The sequence below is a fragment of the Tachysurus fulvidraco genome, chromosome 14, assembly GCF_022655615.1.
Source record: "Tachysurus fulvidraco isolate hzauxx_2018 chromosome 14, HZAU_PFXX_2.0, whole genome shotgun sequence".
NCBI classification, from domain to species: Eukaryota; Metazoa; Chordata; class Actinopteri; order Siluriformes; family Bagridae; genus Tachysurus; species Tachysurus fulvidraco.
In genome coordinates, this window is record NC_062531.1 from 15,366,675 (window position 1) to 15,393,156 (window position 26,482).

General features: G+C 38.9%; 1 protein-coding gene across 2 annotated transcripts in view; it reads right to left on the reverse strand.

The window, feature by feature from the left end:
• upb1 (ureidopropionase, beta) overlaps positions 1-26,482 on the reverse strand; it is a 47,825-nt gene that overhangs the window by 13,395 nt on the left and 7,948 nt on the right. For both annotated transcript variants that reach the window (XR_007137694.1, XM_027167397.2), the window contains exons 5-7: positions 24,030-24,191; positions 17,482-17,651; positions 17,307-17,388 (exon numbers count right to left, since the gene is read on the reverse strand). Coding sequence is in view for 1 of the 2 variants with exons in the window: in XM_027167397.2 (XP_027023198.1) it covers positions 17,307-17,388; positions 17,482-17,651; positions 24,030-24,191 (414 nt within the window). In the remaining variant the exon portion in view is untranslated. The remainder of the gene's footprint in view (positions 1-17,306; positions 17,389-17,481; positions 17,652-24,029; positions 24,192-26,482) is intronic.

Genomic DNA, 26,482 nt, shown 5'->3' on the forward strand with positions numbered 1-26,482 from the left:
AATTTGATTACAGGCCTTGTAAATTGCAGTACCCTTAATTTTGGTTTGCGTTATATATTAATGGAAAATCACATTGTGAATTTACAAACATTTATAATAAAGCTTGGAAATTGGAAGTATAGAAGAAAACAGAGTTGCAGATATACAAAACAATCCAAAGCCTAAATTAAATTAACAATTCATGTCATTTTTAGGCATGTGTTCTTATTGCAGAACCTTTATACATAATTATGCAATCCTCGAGGCTCCCTTGAGTGCAGTGGCTTAGGGGAAGGGTCTACAGGCCCACAGTGCACTTAGTAGGACATCTGAAAAAGAAAAGGCCTTTGTAAGATTTGAAACTAGGCTTACAATCCACACCCAGATTAGATATACCAGGCCCAAACAAAATTATTCACACAGATAGTAGATGGGGGAAAAAGGGGGTGTATGACATCAGTATTATGGAAAAATCATGAATGAAAAATTAAGACCAGTAGACTATTTTCTAACTAAACTGGACACAGTGGCAGTGGGACAGCCTAAGTATTTAAGATCTGTAATAACAGCTAAAAAGCAATTAATGCTTCAACGCTTCAATGTATATCAATAAAATTGTTGAATACAGTGAAATCTGATTTGCAGGAGACACCATCCAGACCTTGAACTGTTTGTAAATGGATCAGCCTTCAGAAACTAGAAAACAGGCCATAGCGGTTTAAGATATGCAGCAGTCATAGAATATGTAATAGTGAAAGCTTAATCATTACCAGGAAACCTCTCTGAAGAGGCAGCAGAGTTCATTCCTCTAACAGAAACATGTAAATTAGCACAAGGCAAAGGGGTTACCATTTATACTAATAGCAGATATGCTTTCAGGGTAGTACATGAAATGGCATGTTGTGGAAACCTAGAGGTATCCTTACTTATTAGGTAAATAAATCATGTACAGATTTCTGATCTCCTGAATGCAGTCCTATGAACAAAATCTATTGCTACAGTATATGTGAATTTGAAGCACATACAGTTATAACTGACTCCATTTCACAGGGTAATGCCAAAGCGGATGCAGCAGCAAAGGCAGCTGAAAAAAATTCCTCTATGTATAAAGACACTTTGTGTATTTTGAACTCCCATAGCTGACCTTGAAGCTCGTCAGGCATGTTGCACAGCAGAAGAAAAAGCAGCATGGAGAAAAGCAGGATATCTGGTGAAGGAAACATTGTCTAAGATGACTGTGTGGTGGTGAAGGATTTTGGGAGGAAAAGCTTGAGGTTTGGGCCATTTCAGGTACTTCTGTCCACACAGACTGCGGTGAAGGTTGCAGAGAGGGTGAAGTGGATTCACTTTAGCAACTGTAAGCGGGTTCCCGAACAAGAGGAAAAACCAGCAACCGACAGCTGCTAAGAGGAACAAGAAGGAGCATCACGTGCTAGTAACCTCTCCCGTGAGCTCCAACTGACTCTCTATGACACGTAAAGTGTCTCAGTCAGAAGAAACACCGATATAACACATGCTTGCCAACACTGAGAGAAGCAGCGTCATCTGAAAGAGTAACATTGACACACACACAAATGTGAACATAAATGTTAATGAAATTAATAAACTAAGTGTAGCGTCTGGTACAGGTCATTTTAGATTTCATGTCCCAGGCACCCTAAATTTCAACATCTACTCCTCAATTAACCAATGAGCAACCCAGTTTTACACACACACCTGGCTCCAGAATGACTGGAGCCTACACAAAGACCAGAAAACCCCATGCGGCTTCTCTGATTAGGGGCCCTCAACACACACACACACACACACACACACACACACACACACACACACACACACACACACACACACACACACACACACACAACCCTTTTTGTAATGTGTTTCTTCTTTTAAGGCTTGCCTGACTTAAAATTATTTGCTCCTTAATTTCCTGACAAGGGTGTATTTTATTCATGTGTCAGAAAACAACATTGTATTTTAAAATCAGTTATACTCTAATTACTGATCATGGCATGTTAATGTATACCTGTTCTAATGCTGTATGCCCCTTTAAGGTCTAATGTCAGAATGTATACGAAGCTATCATTTTCTTTTTACTTTCCTAATGAAAGTGCATCTTGTTCTATGTTTCATTTTTGTTTCTTTGCCTAGGAACACAATATAAGAACACAATAGCGTATTAACATCAGTTACCCTTCGATTACTGATCTGTGTATGTAATGTACCGCTGCCAATATACCGTCATTACCCTTCATGTTTAGTATCCAAATGACCACAAAATTATCGGTTACTCGTTTTTCAAACAATGGTGTATTTTATTTGAGCACGAAAGGCGCCATACCGTCTTAATACACCCTGGATCAAACTTTAAAGTCATCTAAAAGTTTGATAGCTAAACCACGCCCACAGACACCTGAAACAAAGGGAGTTTTTCCCTCCAAAACCTTGACTGAAGTATTGGTCATCTCCCCAAAGATGGGTGGAGTTCGCGGCCTTTAAATTGTCACAAACACCACTAATCGGTGGTCAGCTTGGAGACGACTCCATCTTCCTTCAAAGAAGTTCCAGCAAGCTTCACTTCCAAGAACAACAACTGCTCTGATCTTCAGGAGAACTTGGAAGAACGTCTGACCCCACCCTAACTGACTTTCCAGAGATTTCTCTGTTGCATCCAGACTCTTGTGCAGTAATCCAATGCAAGTAACCGTTTCCTTTACCAACCAAATTAGATGCGTAATTTTAAGTAGGAATCTTTCATTGAGTCTTAAGGTGATTTTAAGTTTCTGTGACGATTTCCCAGTTAGGGTGTGATTAATTTTGAAGTTTAAGCTTGCCATTCCTTTCCTTCCTTTCTCTAATTTCTTCTTTCCAGTTTTTTCCTCCCTTTCCCCAATTTTAATTTCTTTTGTTTTATTTTCATCTTTGTTTTCCCTATTTCTTTTGTTTGTTTGTGTAGTTAGTTTATGTTGTGTTTGTCTCATTCATTAAATGCCATATTTTTGTGCCAAATAAGTGATTGTCTCTGAGTATCGCTCACAAATTAAGGTACCTGCAACATCTGGTCTGAACTACATGCTCTATTAAGTTAATTTAATTTAAATTACGGTGTAAAGTAAAAGGGAAGCAAATCTTTCTTGGCCGGGAAGATACCACCTTCATAGAATTAATAAAGGTTACATGGACTGTTCGCCGGACGAACAGACCAAATAAGTGTAACGTTAATTCCATTAACGTTAATTTCAACATAGGTTAAAATATTTAGAGTCACTATTACTCAAATATTTACCTTGCTTCGCGAGCCAAAATCGCTACATAAGTGAAAGAGGTAAATGTGACAGAGACTTACGACAGCAGATGCCTGTACAGTATTACATACTGACTACGACACCCAGATGTTTATACATGCACGCATAAGATCTGACCTTTAGAGACGATCAACATAGACGAGTTAAAAGTTCCTGGTAAGATAAGAAGCCTTTTTGACTATCACCCTAGAGTCCTAGGGATCACTGGCATCTTTATGATCTGCCTGTTAATAGGAGGGAATGCAGAAAAGACTTCCACCTTTAGTAAAATTCGCAGAGATGTGTCTGATGATGACTTTCCTCTGCCAGAACATATACTAAAAGGTAAAACAGAGTAAATTCTTTGATTCCTTCTTCCCACAGTATGGGATGACTCCGGTACGGAATCAACTAGAAGTCACACATTATTGGCTTGCCACTTATATTAACTCCACTAATCGGCAAACCGAAGGTATCAAACAAGAACTCAAAATACAATGGCCTTAGATATTTTGAAGATGAAGGTGTAAGTGCCATGATAGGAGGTCAATGTTGCACCTTCATTCCGTCAAATGATGATGACCATGGGTCTATCTCTGATGCACTGCATGATATGCACAAAGTAGCAGACCAAATGAGGCAAAATGAATACGGAGATTATAGTTGGGGACTTTGGTATTCAATGTTTGGACAGTGGACTCCCTATCTATCAATGATAATCCCAGTGAGTGTGGTATTAATCTTATTATGTTTGTTTGGCCCTTGTGTATACAAATGCGTTCATTACATCATAATGTCCAATCTAACGACCAAACAACTTGTGAAACTGGACGATATTGACGACGACACTGAATGGATTACTCCATTTGATGATGACTATTTCTCTGAATTTGCCCAGACTGAAGGTGGCTGAAGGTGAATACGGAAAGTAGAGACTGTGACTTGCAGTGAAGTTACAAGTTTAATGCTTAATGCTTTGCCTTTAACTGCATGTATGTATGGGTCCTGTCCCCACAAAAACAGCATATTGTCCCACTGAAGATCATGTATTTTATGAAGCATTCATGAGAAACATACAGGGGAAATCCTCAAACCTCAAAACTTCCACGACAAGGGCCAGATAGTCACAGAGAGGTCAAGAAATTCAGATGTCTTAATTTTACTCTGTTCAGTGTTCTAAGTCTGTTTCAGAATCTCCTGACCTGGATGGGCCTTCTCTTGAGCGTAACTACCCCAGCAATAGAGTCAACAGCAACAGGTATCAATACCCCTTGCAGAGGAAGTGGCAGCCCCAACCCATACCGACCCATATGTGTCTGCTATCTATCCGCACAAGACAGAGCGATGACTTCCAGGAATATATTATCTTGAAGGCGAGACGCAAACCTGACTCCAACATGAACATCTCCAAGACTCGAAAGAGGTTGGAGGACAAATCGTCAATGTAGAACTGATTTAGTTTTGCAGAGAATTTTGACTCATGTCACATGAACTGAGGCATTTGATGGAGAAAAAAATGGATATTTAAAGCAAACACAGCCATTGTCCATGAGAGAGTCATGCAGACAATGTGGCCTACTATGCGTTCTTGACTCAACTGAGTAAGGCCTGTATAAAAGCTTCCAGGTAACAAGTCAAGTCAAGAAGATTTTATTGTCATTTCAACCATATACAATATACTGTAGCTGTTGCAGTACACAGTGAAATGAGACAACGTTTCTCCAGAACCATGGTGCTGCATTATACAAAGACTTAAGTAGTTCTATACATATGCACTTCCTCTCATTAAGCAGCATTCAAATCATGTGGAGAAACTGCTATCACAATCTGCACAGCAGCAGGCAAGGAAAAGAGAGAATCAAACCCACAAAGTTCAGTTAACAATGATGCAGGCTGTCATGCAGGGCACAGCCAACAAAACACAATTTGGAAGGGGCCAAGGTAGTGGCAAAGGAAGAGGGCAATGTTGAGGCAAAGAGAATGTGTGTTTCAGATTAGAGAACAAGGCAATTGGTCAAGCGATTGTCCTCAGAGAAAATGGAATGACACACGACCCACATGGCAACTGACCTACGCTTTTCAAAGAAGAAACGCTTAAGCTAACACAAAACTTATCACTGCAATATAAGGTTGACAATGCTATTCAGCTCTTAGAAGAGAAATTCTATCCAAAAGGTATATATGTGAAATTGCCTGTGTTTGTAAACAGGCTTCTGAATACCAAGAATAAAGAATACCCATGGGCGTAAATTTCATTTAAGAGTAGGGGGGGACAATAAATATAAAATTTCTCATGAGCAATTTTTGAAGGGGGGGACACAAATAATAGTTAAATTGTACTTATAAAGATATGTCCCCACAGTGAAAAACTTTGCTTTTATCATTATTATTGTAGTCATTTTATCTAGTCTATGACACTGCAAGGCAAGTTTATTTATACTGTAGCACATTTCATACACGATGGTAATTCAAAGTGCTTTACATAAAGAAAGTAAAACTATAAAAAAAAATCACAACAATAAAAACAAGTAATTAAAAAAGGTTTAAAATGTTATTTAAAATGAATTAAGACACGTAAAAAGAAATTGATTATACAAAAAATACAGTGAGGTCAGTTCGGACGTAGCACAGTGCTCATTTGTAAATGCACAGCTAAACAATATGCTAATTGTGGCCATTAATGTTAAGTTGACATTATGCCAAGTCGTCCCAAATAAAACAATGCATGCGAAACGGCTTTGGCGTGTTAGTTACAGTGCACTGTGTAACAAGCAAGTAAACAAGCTAATTTTAACTAGATAAGTAATATTTTAATCGCTAATATAGCAGATTCATGGAAAAAACATCGGTAATCAGCATTTTTGCCGCAACTAAATTATGAATGAGTCTGCATCAACTACATTAAAGAGAATCGCTTTATTTAAGGTGAATAAAATCCCCTACTTAATGGAGTTTAATATTAATTGAGCCGCAGCCACACACCTGACTCGTGTGTGCAGAGTAGATGAGATGTACTGGGAAAGCAGGCAGTGGGTCAAACCACTGTGAGGAAGGGGAGGGGGGACTCAATTGTTTCTAAATGCATTTTTTGCGGGGGTTTTCTACTTAGACAATTATTTAGGTATACATACATATATTTTTCATAATAGAGAGTGCAATATTTTTTTAAATAATTTTTCTGGGGGGGGGGGCAATCCTCGGATGGGGGGGGGCATGTGCGCGCCCCCCCCCCCCCCCCCCCCAAAAAAAAAAAAAAATCAGGGAAACTGATTTTGTCACATTACTACAATTGAGCAGCAGATTTCTGCATTCAATTGGGGCCTTGGGGGTCACGGTAAAAGAGAAGTTCTCTTATTTATTCTGTTAGACTGCCACCCAGTAAACCTGCTGAGCAGAGATTAAACTTGGCTATTGTGAATCCCTACTACTTACAAAGAAACTCTTTGGCCAGCCTGATAACACTTGTCCTTATGCCAGGCACTGTTTTAGTTCTATTTGTAGATGATTGCTTGCAGTGGCCTCTAGAGACCAGTGTGAGAAATACACCATCACCCTGCTGTGTCAGCTAGCAAAAGAAGGTCAAAATGCAAGCCTTTCTAAATTACAATTCCTACAGCAACAAGTGAAAAAAGCAGAGGAGTTATTATAGTTAGATAATTATAGATTATTATTTAAAGCAATAGTAGAACATTACAAAACCCAAGACAAATAAACAATTGATTGCTTTTTCTATGCATGTGCTATTTTTGAGATGAGAACAGATAAGAACAGATGAGATCAGTTTTAATAAGATCCTCCAGTGGCCTATTTTTCTGCAAAACTGGAAAAATGGATTTCATAGAGTTAATGCTGAGTGAAGGGAAAAGATATTTCTTAGTGATTGATGATATGTACTCAAAGTATGCAGAGGCCTTTCCAACTTCAAAACAAGATGCCAGTGCTATTGCAAAATAATTCCAAAATGGGGAATTCCAGATAGTTTCAGCAGTGAAAATGGTACATTTGTCAACAACACACAAACAACAAACAAGTAGGCAATTGCTTAGGTATAGCCCTGAGACAGCTTTGTACATATCACCCTGCTAGTGGAGGAGCAGTGGATAGAGAAATTGGCACACTGAAAAACAAGTTAGCTAAATGATGAGACTGGCTTACCATGGACAAAGGCACTTCCAGTAGTGTTAATGTGCTTGTGAAATATTAAGCCCATTTGAGATACTGTTTGGTGGACCCCTAACAATAGGGCTGACAGGAATGCTGAGGCAGCTAACCAGCAAGTGTGAGGATAAAATGTTGTGTTATTATGCAAAGCTGTCCTCTGTGTTGTCTGCAACCCATAAGGAGGTGAAAGACACCCTTCTAGCATGTACACAAACTGACCTACATGACCTGAAACCCAGGGACTGGATAGTGGTGACAGATTTCAGGAGGAAGAACTTAAAATAAGGAGGTGTCTGGCTCTATTCCAAGTGATGCTGACTACTCAGACAGCTGTGAAGTTAGCTGAGTGAGCCACCTGGATCCATGCCAGTCATTGCAAGCAAGTTCCAGAGCCAGACATGTCTCCAAAGCTGAGAGCGACCAGGAGAAGGAGGACAGCAAAATAGAACAGGTGCATAACTTTCAGCAATGGCTATATATCTCAATGCAGAGATAAGCCCTCAAATGGGCATGTCTGAAGGAACTCTAGCACTGTAAAACACAGCACAGCCTAATGATTGATGTAAAGGACCACCAATGAAATGGTAGCCCTTGAGTTTTCGGAGGATGTGTGGACTGCTCAATAAATTTAGAGGGAGGTGTCTGACATAAGAGACTTGCAATGATGACACACCCTAATAGTGGGACCAAAGGAGAGAAACCAGGATCTTGCGTCCACATGACACATAACCTTTGTGACCCTGAAAAGAGTGTATGTGGGGGTGAAAACCCCTTTCTGCTGAGCTAGAATTGAAACAGTCTTATGTGTAACAGACCAAAAAAATAGGTATGGCTGCTACCACCCTTGCCAGATGTCCCTTATGACAGAAAGAATTAAATCCTCCCTACGTGGGAGAAAGACCTGTGTAGCAGCCCCTTAGTCCCAAAGAATAAGGCAGAGAGTTTTCACTGATGCTTGATGCTTTTGAAGCAATAAACCTTTTCTTTGCATCGGTCTGCATTAACAAATTCCATGCATCCTTTCTTGCCTTCAGTGTACTAGATATTATGCTGCAATGCACCCTTCAAAGCACTGTTCAATGCACCCTTCAAAGCACTGTTCAATGCACCCTTCAAAGCACCGTTCAATGCACCGTAAAACTCGTTCCGCACTCCTAAGGGGACACTAAACCATTAATATGTGAACTTCTCTATCGTCGTCTCTGCAGTTTGAGCATGTGCTAACATGTGACCATTTTGCTACAAACATTGACCACAGACCTCATTTTCCCCAAGATTGTTATATTGTCCTCTAGTGATGGATTAAAGAGACGAAAGGGGGGCGGTCATTACACTCCCACCAAATCATGTCATGGTGCATAACACAAGAAAAACTAACAAACATATCATACATGATTTTAACCACTCTTAGACTCTTAACATTGGCAGATAACTCACTTAGAAATGGTCTGACACATGAGTGTCATCGGTATTCATTAATCATTCACTCTCAAGCAGGACCACTAACTTTTGAATTGGTCTCTCAAGAATGGTAGGTTTGGAGTGCAGCTCAAGCTTGCTGTTTGGTTAAGTGGCTGTCTTTAGGCAGAATCAATGGGTGTCTTGGCTCTTCACTCAGGGATGCTTGTTGCAATCTTCCTCCAACACAAAGAAGACCTCCTCTCAATATAGGATTGAGGTGAAAGAGCGTACTTGAGCTTGGAAGAGCCTTGCATCCTTGAATCACCTTTATCTCTTGAGAGAAGGACCGCTGCTGAATAAGTTTAATCACAACCTCAGAAGCTCTTGCACATTCTTCCACAGTGACAATGTCAGTAGGATATTGCTGACTTGAGGCTAGTCTTTTTATTCTAGCAACCACTTTAATGAGTGTTTTCAATGAGGAAAGGTAATTAAATTGGTTAGGAAAGTCTAAACTGTCACTGCCTTTAGTTGCAAGTACTTGAGTTGATCTGACCTCAGGATCACCCACGAGTAGACTGCTGGAAGAGTTGGGCCTTGGAAGCACTTCTTGTTCCCATAAGAATTTAGGTCCTGTTATCCGGGATGATGTGCATATGTCTGAGGCATAAAGACCTCTGGAGGAGTGATCAGCAGGATTTTCAGATGTGTTGACCTAAGTCAAGTCAAGTTTATTTATAAAGCACTTTTTTTTAAAACGACAAGTGTTTGTCAAAGTGCTGTACATACAGAAAGTACACATGGTTTAATAATACAAACACAAATAAAAGAAAAATACTTAAGACACAATAAAACAATAAAAGAAAGCAGCTCTCACATGACTGTAAAAATAAGTTTTTAGGCCAGATTTAAAGACCTCAAGTGTTTGAACCTGTCTAATATAGAGAGGCAAACTGCTCCAGAGCTTTGGGGCCGCACCATTAAAGGCTCGGTCTCCCCCGCTCTTCAGTTTCACTCTTGGAACAGCTAAAAGCAAATGGTCAGCAGACCTTAATGCTCTTGACAGAGCATACAGATTAATCAGATCTGATAAGTATATATCTGATAACTTGGCGCTGACCCATTAAGAGATTTAAAAACAAGCACCAATATTTTAAAATGAATCCTATAATGGACAGGAAGCCAGTGAAGAGATGCGAGAATGGGAGTGATATGTTCCCGCTTTCATGTGCCCGTCAATAGGCGAGCTGCCGCATTCTGGACCATTTGCAGTCTGGAGAGGGAGGCCTGCTTAATACCTAAATAAAAGCTGTTACAGTAATCAAAGCGAGTTGAGATAAAAATATGCACAACTCTTTGAAAGTCCTTAGAGGACAGGAAAGGTTTCACCTTGGTGAGTTGTCTTAATTGGAAAAAACATGATTTAACTACTAAATTAATCTGTTTATCCAATTTAAAATCACGATCCATTACAACATCAAAATATTTTACAAAGGGCTTTACATAAGGATTCAGCTCACCAAGGTTTAGGTCTACTGACTCACAGGTTCCTTCTGGCGTAAACAACACCACTTCTGTTTTCTTTCCATTAAAAGAAATTTAGTGCCATCCAGGTGCCATTTCTTCAAAGTACTGCAGTAGGGGCAATAGAGAGTAGGTATCTTTACGTTTCAAGTGCAGATAAATTTGCAGATCATCTGCATAACAATGAAAAGAAATACCAAATTTCGTAAAAATATGCCCCAGAGGGAGCATATAGAGGGAGAACAGAATAGGCCCCAAAATGGAGCCCTGGGGGACCCCACATAATACCATTGACTTACATCTGTGATATCTCTGATTAACTGAACACGGTTTGCAACGAACACATGAAATCTTCTTGCTTCATTGTTGACATATGCCAGCACTACCTGCGAGTCAGTCCAAAAGAACTCCTGATCGATTTTCATTTCGAGTTCAGTCTTTAACATAGCACTCATCCTGGCAGTAACTACAGCTCCAGACAGTTCCATTCTTGGAATGCTCTTAATTTTTGTGGGAGCAACTCTAGCTTTGGCCATTACAAGACTGCAGTGTACTTTGTTTTTGTCATTTTTGAACCTAAGTTAAGAACATGCACCGTACCCTAGATTGCTTGCATCTGAGAAGTGATGCAGCTCTGTCCTAACAATGATGCCAAAGGATGGCGGATGATAGTACTTTAGAAGTACTTTAGATCTTGGAGACTGCTTTTGAACTCCTCCCACCGTGGAAATAAATCAACAGGAAGGAGATCATCCAATCCGATATTTCTGCAGCACAGCTCCTGAAGAATAAATTTTCCTTTCAAGAGGAAAGGGCTGACAAACCCAAGAGGGTCATACAAGGAAGCAATGACCAACAGAATCCCACGATGTGTTGATGGCTGGTCTTTCAGGTTAACATCAAAACTGAATGTATGATCTGCCGTCGACCAGTGAATGCCAAGAACATATCCTGTTGCTTCAGGATTAAGGTTGAGTGGTTTGGTTCAAAAGAATCCACACTGTGAAGTACTTCCCTTTCATTTGAATTAAACTTATGGAGGCACAGACCACCATGCTTGCACAGTGCTTGGGCTTCAACTATTAGCTCTATAGCTTATTGAATCGATGGAACAGAGATCAAGCCATCATCTATGTAGAAGTTTTTCTTAATGAATGATGAGGCCGATGGATATTCAGAATTATATTGTTCTGCCAAGTACTTTAGGCCAAAGTTGGCGTATCCAGGAGACGAGGCAGCGCCAAAGAGATGTACAGCCATCCTATACTCATGGGGTTCTCTTTCCAAATCTTCACTCTCCCACCATAAAAATCTCAAGTAGTTTCTTTCGTCAGGAGGAACAAGGAATTGATGGAACATCTTTTCGATGTCACAGCAACGTTTTCCTTTCTGAATCTGCACAATACTCCCACCAAGGAGTTGATCAGGTCTGGGCCAGTGAGAAGAGTATCGTTAAGAGAAATGCCATGGAATTTTGCAGAACAGTCGAACACTACTCTCAATTTGACTGGTCGCTGAGTGTGATAAACAGCCATGATGTCTTATGGACCACAATGTTTCTCCATCAGATATTGCGGGTGCTGGCTCTGCCTCTCTTTGCTAAACATCTCCTCCATGAAGGTCTTGTAACTCTCATGATACTGTTTATTGTTCTTTAATTTCCTCTTTAAATGCTGTAGTTGTGCAATAGCAAGCTTCCTGTTATTGGGTAGTGAGGGAGGACGTTACCTTTGAAGGGAAGAGGCAGCTGATAATGTCCATCCTCGTTCTGCTTGATGTTATTAGTGAGAAGTCGTATGAAACAGATATCATTTTGGGATACATGTTTGTCCTCTGAACTCTTCTCATTGAAGTCCGACTCAAGTATCTTTAAGATCTCAGCAGACGGGACTAACATTTCCTTCACTAAAACTCGATGAACAAAGCTTTGGCTTCCTTGTCTATCCAGATGGATTGCAAAGGCCTATGATGCTCCAGACAAGTTCTGTTTTCTGAGCGAATGGCTCGTTTTCACTGCCAATAATAACCTCTAAAGGAGCTAAACCTGAAGGACAATCATATCCTATCAGTAACCCTATGTCGTAGCTCTGAAGTGGCAGTAACTCTTTGGCTATGTGCTTTAGGGGAGGGCATTGTAATGCTGTTTTCCTAGTTGGAATATAAGTCTTGTCCACGGGAATGAAATCACAAGTGTAAACTTGCTTCACTTGAATGCACAACCCTCCTTGGAGTCCTCGAACTCGCAGGCCACTAACCTTATAACTTGAGGTGACTGTATCAGTAGTGGCCATAGTGCTTAGCCTTAGTTTTACTGCCTTACTGCTTACATGTAGTTCATCCAGAAAAACCTTCAGTATGAAAGTCGAATCACTCTGTGTGTCAAATAGAGCATATGTAAGAATTTCATTGTGTGGTTCCTCTACTGTCGAGATGAAGACAGGAACAATGCTAGAGGTGGCTGAAGCACACTGTGTTAGGGCATGAGACATAACCTTTTGGACTTCCTGGCTTGTGTGTAAGTCAGTAGGAGCCGAGTCTGATCTTGGTGCCTTTACAGGCACTTTGCCACATTCTTCGTGTAAGCAAGTTGGATGGCACAGGCCGCATGTGCCACAGGTGTGTTGCAGTTATTGTGATATGCCCCTTCCTCAAGCATCCAAAACAGAGGTGGTTCTCGTGAATGAAAAGCCTTTTGTCATCTGTGGACTTTGCTGCAAAGACAGGACATTTGGTGATATAGTGTGTTTCATTCTTACAAACAGAGCATGATGGTGTTGATTGGGATTCTGGACTCTAAAAAAATCGTGTTAGTGTTGAACCTTAACTTGAGCTCTAGTGTTCAGAACCTTAGCTCTTTTGGGTAATCTTTCATCTGAGACTTTAGAACTCATCATCAGAGGTGACAGGGTTGCAGCTATCTTCGATTCTTTCCTTAAAAACTCTGCAAATCGTTTAAAGCTTGGATAGTCACCAGAGTCATCCAATTCTTCCACCACAAGAATTCTTCTGTTCCATTTGCGTACACACCACTCAGGTAATTTCTTGAGTAGTTTGTAATTTTCCTCACAGTCATTTACAGTATAATATCCAATCCTTTCACATGAGGAATTGCTTCCACACGGCCTTGTAGAAAATCAGTGAATTCTCGCAGCAACAGAGAATCATTAGCACCAATCTTTGGCCATTTCATTTTTCTCTAAAGGCTCTCTGAACAATGAATGGATTTCCATATCTCTCTTAGAGAACCTTCCAGGCACCCAGATATGCATCTTCTGAGTTTCTATAAAAGAAACCTTCCACAGCTTTGCGGACTTCTCCAGCAAGATTTTCAAGTAGAAAATCTTCTCACTCGCTGAAATCGACTTCCAATCAATAAGTGCTGTAAGGGACATTTTCCAGTCGATAAATTTCAGGGGATAACCAGTGAAAGTTGTTGGCTCTGGAATGGGTAGTCGACTTATACTCAGGGAGTTTATTAATGCTTGAGTTAAGCTTGAGGTATCGTGAGTTATCTGTGGCTGTTGAAATGCCTGATGAGGATAGAAAGACCCTACCTCAGGATTTAGCTGGGGTTTGCTATTAGCCTCTATCCAGTTAGGCATAGTTACATCGACCCTTTCTTCTTCATAGTCTCCAGGATTTCCCTCAAAATCATTGTATGCCTTCACATGAGCTGCAGCAACCTTGACTTCCTTATCAGCTTTTAGCATCTGCAGCCTTGTTCTCTCCTCCTCAAGTCTTAGGCACATTTGTGTTTCCCTTTGTTTAATATCTGTTTGCATTTTTGCTTCTTTCACCTTCCAGTCATTTTACATCTTGTGTAGTCTCGCTTGCTGATCATAGATTTCTTGCATGGCTTTGGCTGGCTCTATTTTATCTGCAAGTTCTGCTTCGGCATCAGCTCACTTACTGATAGTTTTGGAGGATATCTTTGACTGGCCTTCTAAACTTGGTAATGATCCTGAGATGACAGTTTCAGTGTTTGTGCCATCAAAAATAGATCCATACTCATCTTTGTTTAATACTTCACAGCGACTTCATTTTCAATGTCATCAGAGGTTTCTATTCGGTTGCTCACCAGATCACATATTTCTGCAGTCAATATGGTACAAGCATCAACTCTTTTAACAACTTCTGGAGTTGCAGTATGATTGCGCAACAAGGGAGCATAACACTGGCCAACTACACCTTGTCTGTCTTGAATGTTTCTTTAGATTAGATCAAGATCTTCACGTGAGCATAAAGTTTTCAATTTGGACCTTGTTTCCTTAGCTGTCTGCTTCCAGGAGTCATAAGCCTTGTTGAAGGCTTTCTGATGATTTTTTGCTTCCATATTATGCATCCCCAGGCCCTTTTCTGTTAAACGTCCTTTTCGTGAACTCGATTTAATTCGTTGCTTTTCTGGAGGGAATGACATCTGACTTTCTTGCTCCATTTCTTGTCTGTCTTCCATTTTGAGGAGCAGTGACCTACTATAATTTAGACACTCAATTTGATAGCAAACATTAATAAGGCAAATGTCATGTAACCACGCTACAGATTTTCAACATTCAGACAATTGTAGAAATTATTTGCATAATAAAGATACAACATGTCAATGAATAGACATTACATTGCATAAAGCAGTAAATGCATCCCAATCAACTTCAGCTATAGCATGTGCTAGTAAATCACATTAACAAGGTAAATATTTTCAACCTTTAGTGATCAATCTTACAAACCTCTTTACTTTAAATCTTGAAACAATTCTTCACATGTAAACTTTAACAATGTTTATTAAAAGTTTAAATGAAGTCCAGTTTAATAATCAAAGTTTCAATTTGCAAAGTCACACATATAAATGAGAGGTGTACCTGTGATTCGTTTCACTTATCTTGCCTTTAACTGAAGATCAACTCTGTATCTGTAGCAAAGTGCTTTGATTTGCTGTTCGCTTCCTAATCTTGATGAATGCAGCGATCAGAGTGCAATGAAACAGTAACGTGATGCGAAGAAAGCCTTGAACCAGCAGCGCGATGCGGTGATAGCCTCAAAACAGCAGCACGATGCGATGATAGCCTCGTCACTCTTACACAATGAACCAGCTACGATGAGAGCCGCGAATAGCAGCGCAACTTAAGTACATTTTTCTGGTATCAGTACTTTACTCCACTATTTATTTTTCGGACAACTTTTTACTTTTACTCATTACATTTTTACACAAATATCTGTACTTTTTACTTCTTACATTTTCAAAACAGATTCGTTACTTTTAGTGTTCTTTCTTCTCACTGCGCGCTGTTTCCAGCCTATCATCCTATCATTGTGCGGCTTTTTCACCATGTGACTGGTGTATTACTCTCTCTCTCTCTCTCTCTCTCTCTCATTTTCTACCGCTTATCCGAAATACCTCGGGTCACGGGGAGCCTGTGCCTATCTCAGGCGTCATCAGGCATTAATGGAGGATACACCCTGGACGGAGTGCCGACGGCGAATGCGTTGCGATTTGTGTCAACCAGGGGCGGTTCTAGCCCTTTTTTAGGGTGGCTTCAGCCCCCTGTCTGTAATCTCAGCCACCCTAAAACTATAAGGATCATTTTTACTTTCATAAATAAACAATAAAAATTACTATAAAATGCAGGGCATGTCGTCGATGGGAAAGAAAATTATTTATCAGTTTGATCCAAGAGCGATTTTTTTTTACTCTGCTTTTATTCCATACTTTTACACGCGTGTGTTGTAGTCTTTCAAAAGTGCGTCTTCAGCTGTCTGCTTTATTTGAACAGAAAAGCACAGGTACGCGCAGCGTGCACACGCAGTCAGAGCTGGAGGCGTTTATCTATAACGTTAATCGGCGGAAAGGTGCAAAGACGGCAACCAAAAGCAGTGAAATTTCACTATTCTTATTACCAGAGTTGTCATATAATATGTAATATAGAACTCTTCTTATTTTAAATTCTCACTGAGGGCTAAACCCCCCTAAAGATGAAATACTAGAACCGCCCCTGGTGTCAACCTAAAGAACACGAAGTGCTTAATGTAATTAACATTAATTTTGTCATTTGTAAAACATCACAATAATTTTGAGTTGTTTTCAAGGACAGAGCTGGAATCTCCCTACAGTTTGGGATATGGCCTTGGTGATACACCTGGTATTGTAGTCATTACAACCTGCATCACACCTAAGGTAGGGACCATGTGTGGGCAAGCAAGGCATCCCATTGCCAAGATTGGCCAGTCGTCTGGAGTACATTGATGCCCTGGGGTGCAATAATGCAAGAGCAGCCTCCATGCACTATGTGAGAATGAGCGATAGGACTAGGGCAAATAGAAGAACCCAGTACTGGTGCACTTCACCCCCGATAGAGAACCGTGTGAGTCTCTGGCATGATTCGTAGGTTAAGATAAGCATGCTTCAGGATAATCATCACAAACCAGTCCTCAAACCTGATGACTTTGAGTGTTAACATCTCAAAATTGTTCGTTTCAACATACAATTCGGATCACACACATGCAAAACCAAGAAATAAAAAAAGCTGGAAACTTGATATGTGAGGGGAATGTGCTCTACAGCCACACGGCACAGGCACTTTGCTCAGACATGCTTGTATGCATGCATCACGACATCAGTACCTGCTCCTAATGCAGGGCTGTCAAGTGTCACGCATTTGGGTCTTTTGTCACGCTCTCCCTCCACACATTGTATTTCTCATGCAGAATTTTTTTTGACTATTTATCATATATTTAATATGCCGCAGCCCCCAAAATGTATCTGTCTGCACCGCTGTCTCTATGGAACCGGGGGGGGTTGGAGATGTCAAGCTTGCCTGTCTTCAAAACTTGAGAACGCTGTCCTAATGAGTTCTAATTTGGTTCTACATCATTTGTAAAGTGGTAATTAAAATTCTAGATACCCCAGTTTTGTGAAGTAACAAAGGACAAAAAAAATCTTTTTTTATTTAAAAATCCTCTTACCATGCCCACTCTGTTGATGGCACAAGTAAAGCAGTGATTAGCAATGGCGGCATTTCTTGCTTCAATTGACCACAGGGGTTCACTGAAACACAAAGCCACAAAGACCTGTGTAAGCAAAATAAAAATTTTAATTAAAATGATTATTTTTATGTAAGAAGAGAAAGGTGCCTCTTACCTGAGAGCTCCTATTGTAGCTGAGGGGTTGAAGATAATCTCAGCTCCATGCATGCCGTACATTAACCAGTTAAGTGGGTGGTGGCGGCCATAACAGATATTCACAGCTATCTTTCCAAACTGTGTCTGAAAGACTCTGTGGTCAGTGTTGCCCTCCATATAGTATGTAGACTATGTTGTAGAAAGTAGAAAACACATTTTTGCAAATGACTATGGAGTTAAATGATGGAATTCCAGCTTTAAGTCAAATGTAAAGTGGAAATTAATAGAAATCAGGGATGTTTTTAAAAAGGCCTCCCTTATTAATGGGTACATATGTTAAAGAACTAATGACTATAACTACACCAAGCTTTTGAAACATGGTAAAAATCAAGAACATATAACTTTAGCAAGAACAAAAACTCAAGAAAATATTTTCAAATATGAACACTGTTGTAAGGTCGGGAAAAAGTTAATTTCATGATTAGCTTCTTAATGTTATCCATCATGTCTGGGGTGAACCTCCAATTAGAGGGGTGCTCCCACTGGCAATCAGGACACACTGATCCCATGTGCTCCTTAGTGGTGACTAATTCCTGCAAACATCTAGGACCTATCCCATTTCTTCTTGCAGATACTCTTACCAATCCTTGAGATTGTTTTTTTCGTTCTTTCTTTAAAGATGTATACTGAAGAAAGAAATAATATATTTTCTTCTGTGAATAATTTATGCCTCCTTATCTCCTGTGTCTATGGCTGTGTCAAGTAGGGATTACGTTCATGAACGATCATATTAGAGATGTGCTAACATCTGCATGTTACAAATCAAGAAGTCAAGAACTGAAGAAGATAATAAAATAAAGAAATTTCAGCTCTGTTTCAGAAATATTAGCATATCTCTAAATGCCATATCGGCATTTAAAATATATAATATTCTATAATAAAATATATATCTCTATGTGAAAAGGTTATGATACCCAATGATGTTTTTTTTAAATAGTTAAACATATGTGCATTTGATCTTCATTTTAACAATATTGGAAGATTCAAGTAAAATAACTAAACAAAAATAAACAAAGGAATGTCTGAATTATCTGTAAAAATCCAATTTCTTATGAGGAATAAGAAAGGACACCCACACTTTTATTTCTACTTAAAAAAATACAATTTCCTACAGCTGTATCACAGCAGCTCTCTGAGGTCTTCAGAAAGAAGGTTTTTAATGCTTATAAGTTTTATGTGATATAAAAAGATCTCAAAAGATCTCACTGTATGAAAATCATTTGCACATGAAAAACATTTAAAACAACTGCCAACATATCCAGGTCAGGCCATCCAAGAAAATTCACCCCAAAAGCAGACTACAAGATGCTTAATGGGGCCTACAGCAATCTCTTGCACAGATGAGGTCAAAGTGCATGAATCTACAATCAGATTATCACTTGTTTATTTTAACTTGTTAGAGGGTCACAATCTTGGAGACAAGATGGCTCATAAACAACTCTAGGCAGACCTTGGAAAGAGTAAGATTATCCTGATCAGGAGGTAATTTAGCCAATGGTAGATGATGCTTCAGATTCTATGTTTGAATCATAATACTTTATTTAATAATAATACTTTGTTTATAAGATAAAAAAGCATCAGTCATTTTGGTTTTCTTGAGAACCTGTTTTTGTAAAATTAAAAAACTTAAGTATCTTGCTTGCATAACCACTCATATTAATATTTGATCAAGCCACCTTTTTCCTGCAATAACTGCTTTGAGTCTTTTGGTATAAATATGTACCAGCGTACAAGTGATTTTGGCCCATTATTCTAGGCAGATTTTCTCCAGTTTGTTCAGATGAGTTGGGTTACACTTGTGTACTGCAATTTTAAAATAGTGGCACAGATTCTCAATAGGATTGATATCAGGACTTTTTGACTGGGCCACTGTAGGACATTTATCTGTTTGTTCCTAAGCCACTCTAGTGCTGCTTTGGCCTTGTGCTTGGGATTATTGTCCTGCTGAAATGTAAATTTCCTCCCAAGCTGCAGTTTTATTTAGCAGAATGAAGCAGGTTCTGAAGCTGGTTGTATGTCCTTGTGATCCCACGTAAAGCCTGACCAGTGATCCTTTAACAGTGGGTTATTTATCCAGAATTGTGATTGCATGTTTAATTCACAGGAGGATGCCAATGGTAAAGTAATTGTGTTCTCATGGAATGAATACTTATGCAGGCAAGATATTTATTTTTTTTTTTTTTCCTAAAATATGTCCCAATAAAAACACAGTCACCTTCCAATAATTTATTTGTTGATTTAAAAAAAAATAATCATTACATAACCTAATCTGTAGCATTTTTTAACTCACTATTGTTATTAAATATTGCATGCAATAAATTTTTTCTCCCACTTCAATTTTCTTAATTTAAAGAAACTCTTATGCTTCTTAAAATTCCTTCTCCCTACTCGTAAGTCTTTTTCATAAATGAGACATTTTATAAAGAGAACACTTTGATGTTTACACTTTGATGTTTACACTACCTATAGAACAGACTAACTGTGTCTCACCACGTTATCGACTCGGTAGAACCATTATTTCGACCACCAAAGACAGATTCACAAACAACCTGCCTGATCTGTCTGGACTTCTTAATGTACCCTCAAACTCAAACGACCTAGATGCAATGACTAACAGCATAGACGCTATATTCACTAGCACATTAGACACTGTTGCCCCAGTCAGATTACAGAAGGTTAGAGATAAAACACTTGCACCATGGTATAATAGTCACACTCACACCCTCAAGAGAGAAACCCGTAACCTCGAACGGAAATGGAGAAAAACTAAATTAGAGGTGTTTAGAATTGCGTATAAGGACAGTATGTCCAGCTATAGACAGGCTCTAAAAGCTGCTAGGGCTGAGCACCTGAGCAAACTCATAGAAAATAACCAGAACAATCCCAGGTTTTTATTTAGCACAGTGGCTAGTTTAACAAAAAATCAGAAATCTGAACACACTATTCCATCACATTTCAGTAGTGAGGACTTTATGAGATTCTTCACTGATAAAATCGAAAGTATCAGGAATAAAATAGGTGACGCCCAACATATGAGAGCAACCAGTGACACAATCTCACCTAAGGCTTTACACAGCTTTACAAGTACAGGACAGGAAGAGTTAGATAAACTTATTACTACAGCTAAATCAACAACATGTTCACTAGACCCCATCCCAACTAAATTACTGAAAGAAGTGTTACATAAAGCTGGTGAGCCTCTTCTTAATATCATTAACTCCTCGTTATCTTTAGGTTACGTCCCGAAGTCTTTTAAGTTGGCAGTTATTAGGCCACTCATCAAAAAACCTAACTTAGACCCTAATGAACTATCAAATTACAGACCTATCTCACACCTCCCGTTTATGTCTAAAATACTTGAAAAGGTTGTGTCTGTTCAACTGAGCTCCTTCTTACAGGAGAGCAACATCCTTGAAGAGTTTCAGTCAGGTTTCAGGCCTCATCATAGCACAGAAACTGCACTTGTTAAAGTTACAAACGACTTGTTCTTAGCTTCGGACCAAGACTGTATGTCACTATTAGTTCTACTTGACCTTAGTGCTGCATTCGACACTATAGATCACAACATTCTTCTAGATCGCTTACAATATTACACAGGTATTCATGGTCAGGCTTTAAGCTGGTTTAGATCCTATCTGTCTGACCGATACCATTTTGTAGAATTAAATGGTGAATCCTCCAGTTTACTACCAGTTAATTATGGGGTCCCTCAAGGATCAGTTCTAGGACCTCTGCTTTTCTCTATATACATGCTTCCATTAGGGAACATTATTAGAAGACATGGGATTAGTTTCCATTGTTATGCTGATGACACACAGTTATATATCTCATCAAAACCAGATGAAATAGCCACAGTGTCCAAATTAACTCAGTGCCTTAGAGAGATAAAAGACTGGATGAGCTGCAACTTTCTATTGTTAAACTCCGATAAGACTGAAATACTACTCATAGGTCCAAAAACCAGTGCACATAAACTCTCACAACTTAACTCCCATTTAGAGGGATGTACTATTACAAGTAGCTCGACAGTGAAAGACCTCGGTGTTATACTAGACAGTAACTTGTCTTTTAAAAATCATATCGCCCATACTACCAAAACAGCCTTCTTCCACCTTAGAAACATTGCCAAGCTGAGAAACATCCTGTCTGTATCTGATGCTGAGAAGCTAGTTCATGCGTTCATGACCTCTAGACTGGACTATTGTAATGCATTACTAGGTGGTTGTCCTGCATCTTTAATAAATAGGTTACAGTTAGTCCAAAATGCAGCTGCCAGAGTTCTCACTAGGACAAGAAAGTATGACCATATAACCCCAATTTTATCATCTCTACACTGGCTACCTGTTAGGTATAGAATTGACTACAAACTGCTGCTACTTACGTACAAGGCTCTTAATGGCTTAGCTCCCATGTATCTAACTAGTCTGCTAACACGTTACAATCCTTCACGCTCTCTGAGATCACAAAACTCAGGGCTTTTGGTAGTTCCCAGAATATCTAAGTCTACTAAAGGTGGTAGAGCATTTTCTTATTTAGCTCCCAAACTTTGGAATAGTCTTCCTGATAGTGTTCGGGGCTCAGACACACTTTCCCAGTTTAAATGTAGATTAAAAACTCATCTCTTCAGTCAGGCGTACACATAATACATCCCATAATATCATGCACCAGTACATCAGACCAGCACATTTTTATGAACGGCAGATATGTTAATCCCTTTCCACTGCTTTTCTCTTTGTACCCATCCCGAGGCATCCAGACACTGTACCAGCTCCCATCGTCCTCTGTGGGACGAAGCCTTTGGACATCCACTGAGCCGAGGCCGACTCTAAGAATCCTGAGACATCTACAGTTAGACTCTGTGGTACTCAGAAGATCAGAAGTCCTTAAACCTCACACCAATACACCATTTGTTTGACTGTATATTACAATCACACCCCCAGTGTCACCCATATGAGGATGGGTTCCCCCTTGAGTCCGGTTCCTCTCAAGGTTTCTTCCTTTACCAATTTAAGGGAGTTTTTCCTTGCCACTGCTGCCTGAGTCATCTCAGACTTGCTCATAGGGGAATAAATACATACACACTGTGAACTATATACATCTAATAATAATCTAGATTTTTATTCTGTTAATTCTTATTTCTTTTATTATTCGTTATTTCCTTTATCATTAATTATGTCTACCTTCTGCTTTATGTTTATGTTCTGTAAAGCTGCTTTGAGACAATGTCTATTGTAAAAAGCGCTATACAAATAAACTTGAATTGAATTGAATTGAATTGAATTGAATTGATGTAACCTGGCAGCCAAGTGTGGTGTAGACTGTGAACAATGAGGACGCCACTGTTCTAGTCAATGGGGCAAACACGACAAATGAGCATGTCTGGAAGTCGCATTCAAAATGGCCAATTGAGTAGGGCACCAAATCTACATCAATTAGTCAAAACACCTGATGATAGTGATCCATGTTCTAGACAACAAGCAGAACACCTGAGAATGTCTACTGGCAAACTGACAGTGCAAGAACTAGAAGAGATCTAGGGATTCCAAAAACTACTGTGTCCAAGATTTTGATACAGGAACTTGGCATGAAACATGACTACTGATTCCATCATTGAGTCCTATGTGCAATGTTTCATGTATCTTTTAGCTTTTAAATAAATTTCGCTATTTTTAATATTACATGACTGAATACTCTCCAGACAGACTATTTTGCCTCTAATGCTATCAGCACCAAAATACTAGTCCATTGCTCCGTTGCTACAGTGGTGGAATTCCTGCAGAGATGCCAAGCTAAGTGTCTAATGCTGAGGCCTTTCTGAGACCACTGCCTCTTTTTTGGGACCTCTCTGTGGTCCTGTAGGGGCTATAAGAAGCCCCATTTGAGCCCTTGAACTTAGCCTCTGAGAAGAGGATGGCTCTCCTCTTTGCTTTGCCATCTCTAAAAAGAGTACGGGACTTATAGACCCTGTCAGTAGCCCCCTCCTGTCTGAAGTTTTCTCCAGGTCAAAGCTAATTTTCATCCCTGGGTGTGATACATCCCCAAGGTGAATACCCCAAATAATGTTTGGCTGTGTTATAACATTGCATATTTTGAATAAGAATGGGAGAAGAACAAGAGACGTCTAGTTAGCAATACTTAACAATAGTAGTCTTCTTTTGTAGATTAGTGACTTACATTAAACTAAACCCTGGAAAAAAACAGATTTATTATCAGTACAATCTCTTATTACATCAATCATAGTGGTCAAATGTAATGAAAGATCACCAAAGTTAAGTTGTCAGGTGATTTGTTAGATGATTTGTTATCATTAGTATCATATCATTAGTGTCCTCAGAGGGCTATTTTACCCAAGATGGCTATTTTACATTCAAGTTATTTCTTAAAAACATTTTATCAAATCAGTGAATGTTGCATTGTGCTTCTTCACAGGACTCCTTAAAGTATACACTTTTGTCTTTGTGCAACACACACTGTGTGACTTTTGGAACAAATAAGAGCCATACTGACCTCGTTGAAGTCTCCCACACGTGGAATATGATTTTTCCGGGTTTTCCCAAGGACAGTCCCTGTATTTGAAACAACGACTGCCGTGTTCCACAATGTTCCACCATGGATCTCATCCCTTTCCAGAATGGGTGACACTATCACCATGTTGTATTTTTTTGCCAACTACAAATAAAAAGGAGTATGTCTGTATTATTAAATGTTTATTAAATACATTCATTTCCCTTTCGCCAAACAATTTTTAATTTCTTTAATTACACTTGTATACATAAAATATCACCTGTATAACCAGCAATACAGTATCAGGACATTACATCAACACAAATTGAAAAAGAAGTTAGCTTTAACTGAGTAGACTTAACCTATACAAGTGTTTTTTTTTACAAAAACATTGACTAACATTGACTACTAACATTGATAAAAGGTCATTGATATTATAATAACAATACAATATCAGTAAAAGGCTTACCTATTGTCAGGCTTATCTATACCTTACCTCAGTTTTCAAAACATAGTATAATTATTTTGTCAACCATACAGGCCAGCTAGATCTTCCAATGATTGAAAGCCAGCAGTCTTAGGTACTATCTTTCTAATGTTAGTTAAAAATTCATGAGACTGGTAGGCAAGCTAGTTAAAGAGAACAAAAACGTGGTCTTTCATATGTTAAGAATGACTTTCACACACTGAATAAGAAGCAAATGGCAACTCTTTTCCCTTTTTATCCATAGTCTGTGTGCTGCACAGATTATTCCATTGTAAACTATATAAATATAATTTTGTAATTGTGTAATGTCTTATTACTGCCACTGCTCCAGGAAAAAACTTTTTATTTAAAAACAATTTATTGTAAAAAAGACATTTAAGTGACTAGACTCTCATGGTGACAGTGCAAATTAAAATACACCTTTATTCTAAAGTCAGCTACCTATTTCAGATTCCTGAGAAATATTTATGACAAAGTAATGTTTATCATAAAAAACACATACAATCTATTTACAGCACCTTGTAGACAATGAGTATCAGAGTATCCATTTTTATCAATCACTTTGGTAGAGGTAAGTCTTGGTCCCATAACCTTTATGTCTCATCTCTGTATTTCTTTGCAAATTCCAATCATGAAACATCCAATGCAGTGAGGCTTGAGCCCATACAATAATTGAAATGAGAAAACACTGCTGAGGCTTGCAAGAGCTCTCATACTACAAATAATGGGTGTGAGATTTTTTTCCCCAAGTTTGCACAAACTTTTGAACAAACCTAAAAATCAGGTTTTAGCATCTGGCGACCCATTTGCTGATGGTAGACACTCCTCTGAAATGATTTATTCCCCATTAAAATTTCCCTACAGAATTTCCCTATTGCTTTGCAGCTCTTGTTCAACCTAGGTCATCATTTTGACATATCCTAATAACTGAAAAATATGGGTTGGAGAGCACAACATTAGTCTGAATTTGCTGACTATCAATAACACTCAGTTGGTTGAAGGTATAGCTCAGGGTATTACAGCATGTCCGCTATCACAAGAGGAAACAACTAATAGAAGTCAAGAGCAGTAACAGAATAGTAACAGTAACACAAACTTTCAACCACCATAGGGAACCCTCTCCTGAGTTCTAGCTGCTTCCGGATTCTATCTCCAGATTTAGTCCATTTAAACCATGCAATAACAGGAAGGGGTGCAGCGGCTGCACAGCTGCCATTCTTCAGCCTGCATTTATAGCATGGCATAGAAGTGCTGTTCCTGCTCTGTGCACAGCTCCAGGAGTGCTTGATTGTGTTTGGTGGGAGCAGGTTAGGGACTTAATCATTGCCAAATGGGTCTCTGTTAGTGCTTGGTTGCAGTTATAATTTTTATTCTTACTCATTTGATTTATTTGTTGATGAATTCACACAAATGAATGACTTAAAAATTATGTCAATGTTTTGCAGGTCCACATTATTTCTACTGTGGATTTGATAAGATCACCATAGATGTCTCCATACTGACACTATTGAGAATACACTAAAGGATTTAAAATTCACTAAAGAATTCCAAAATCCTCCAAAAATCCAGAGACTTTTTAATGAGTCTTTACTGATCTACTAATGCTCATGCTCATCAGGAGTGAATTAAATGATCAGCATAACAGAATCCAAATGGAGACTGGCTGAACATATTCTCATGTACCTTTTTACAATGAGAATTATGGATTATTTTTCCAGTGGTGAGACAATTTAACAGATAGCTTTAATCCTTAACCTGTTGAACCCTAGGCCAATTTTTGAGCCTCTTACATGAAAATGACCTGCTCAATTTAAAAGGAGTATATCTCAAAAGCTATGTGTATTTGAAGAATTCCACTACTTAGAATGTATATAAAAGTGCACCTCAGTAAATAAAAATGTTGTGAAAAGTTAATTTATTTCAGTAATTCAACTCAAATAGTGAAACTTGTGTATTATATAAATTCAGT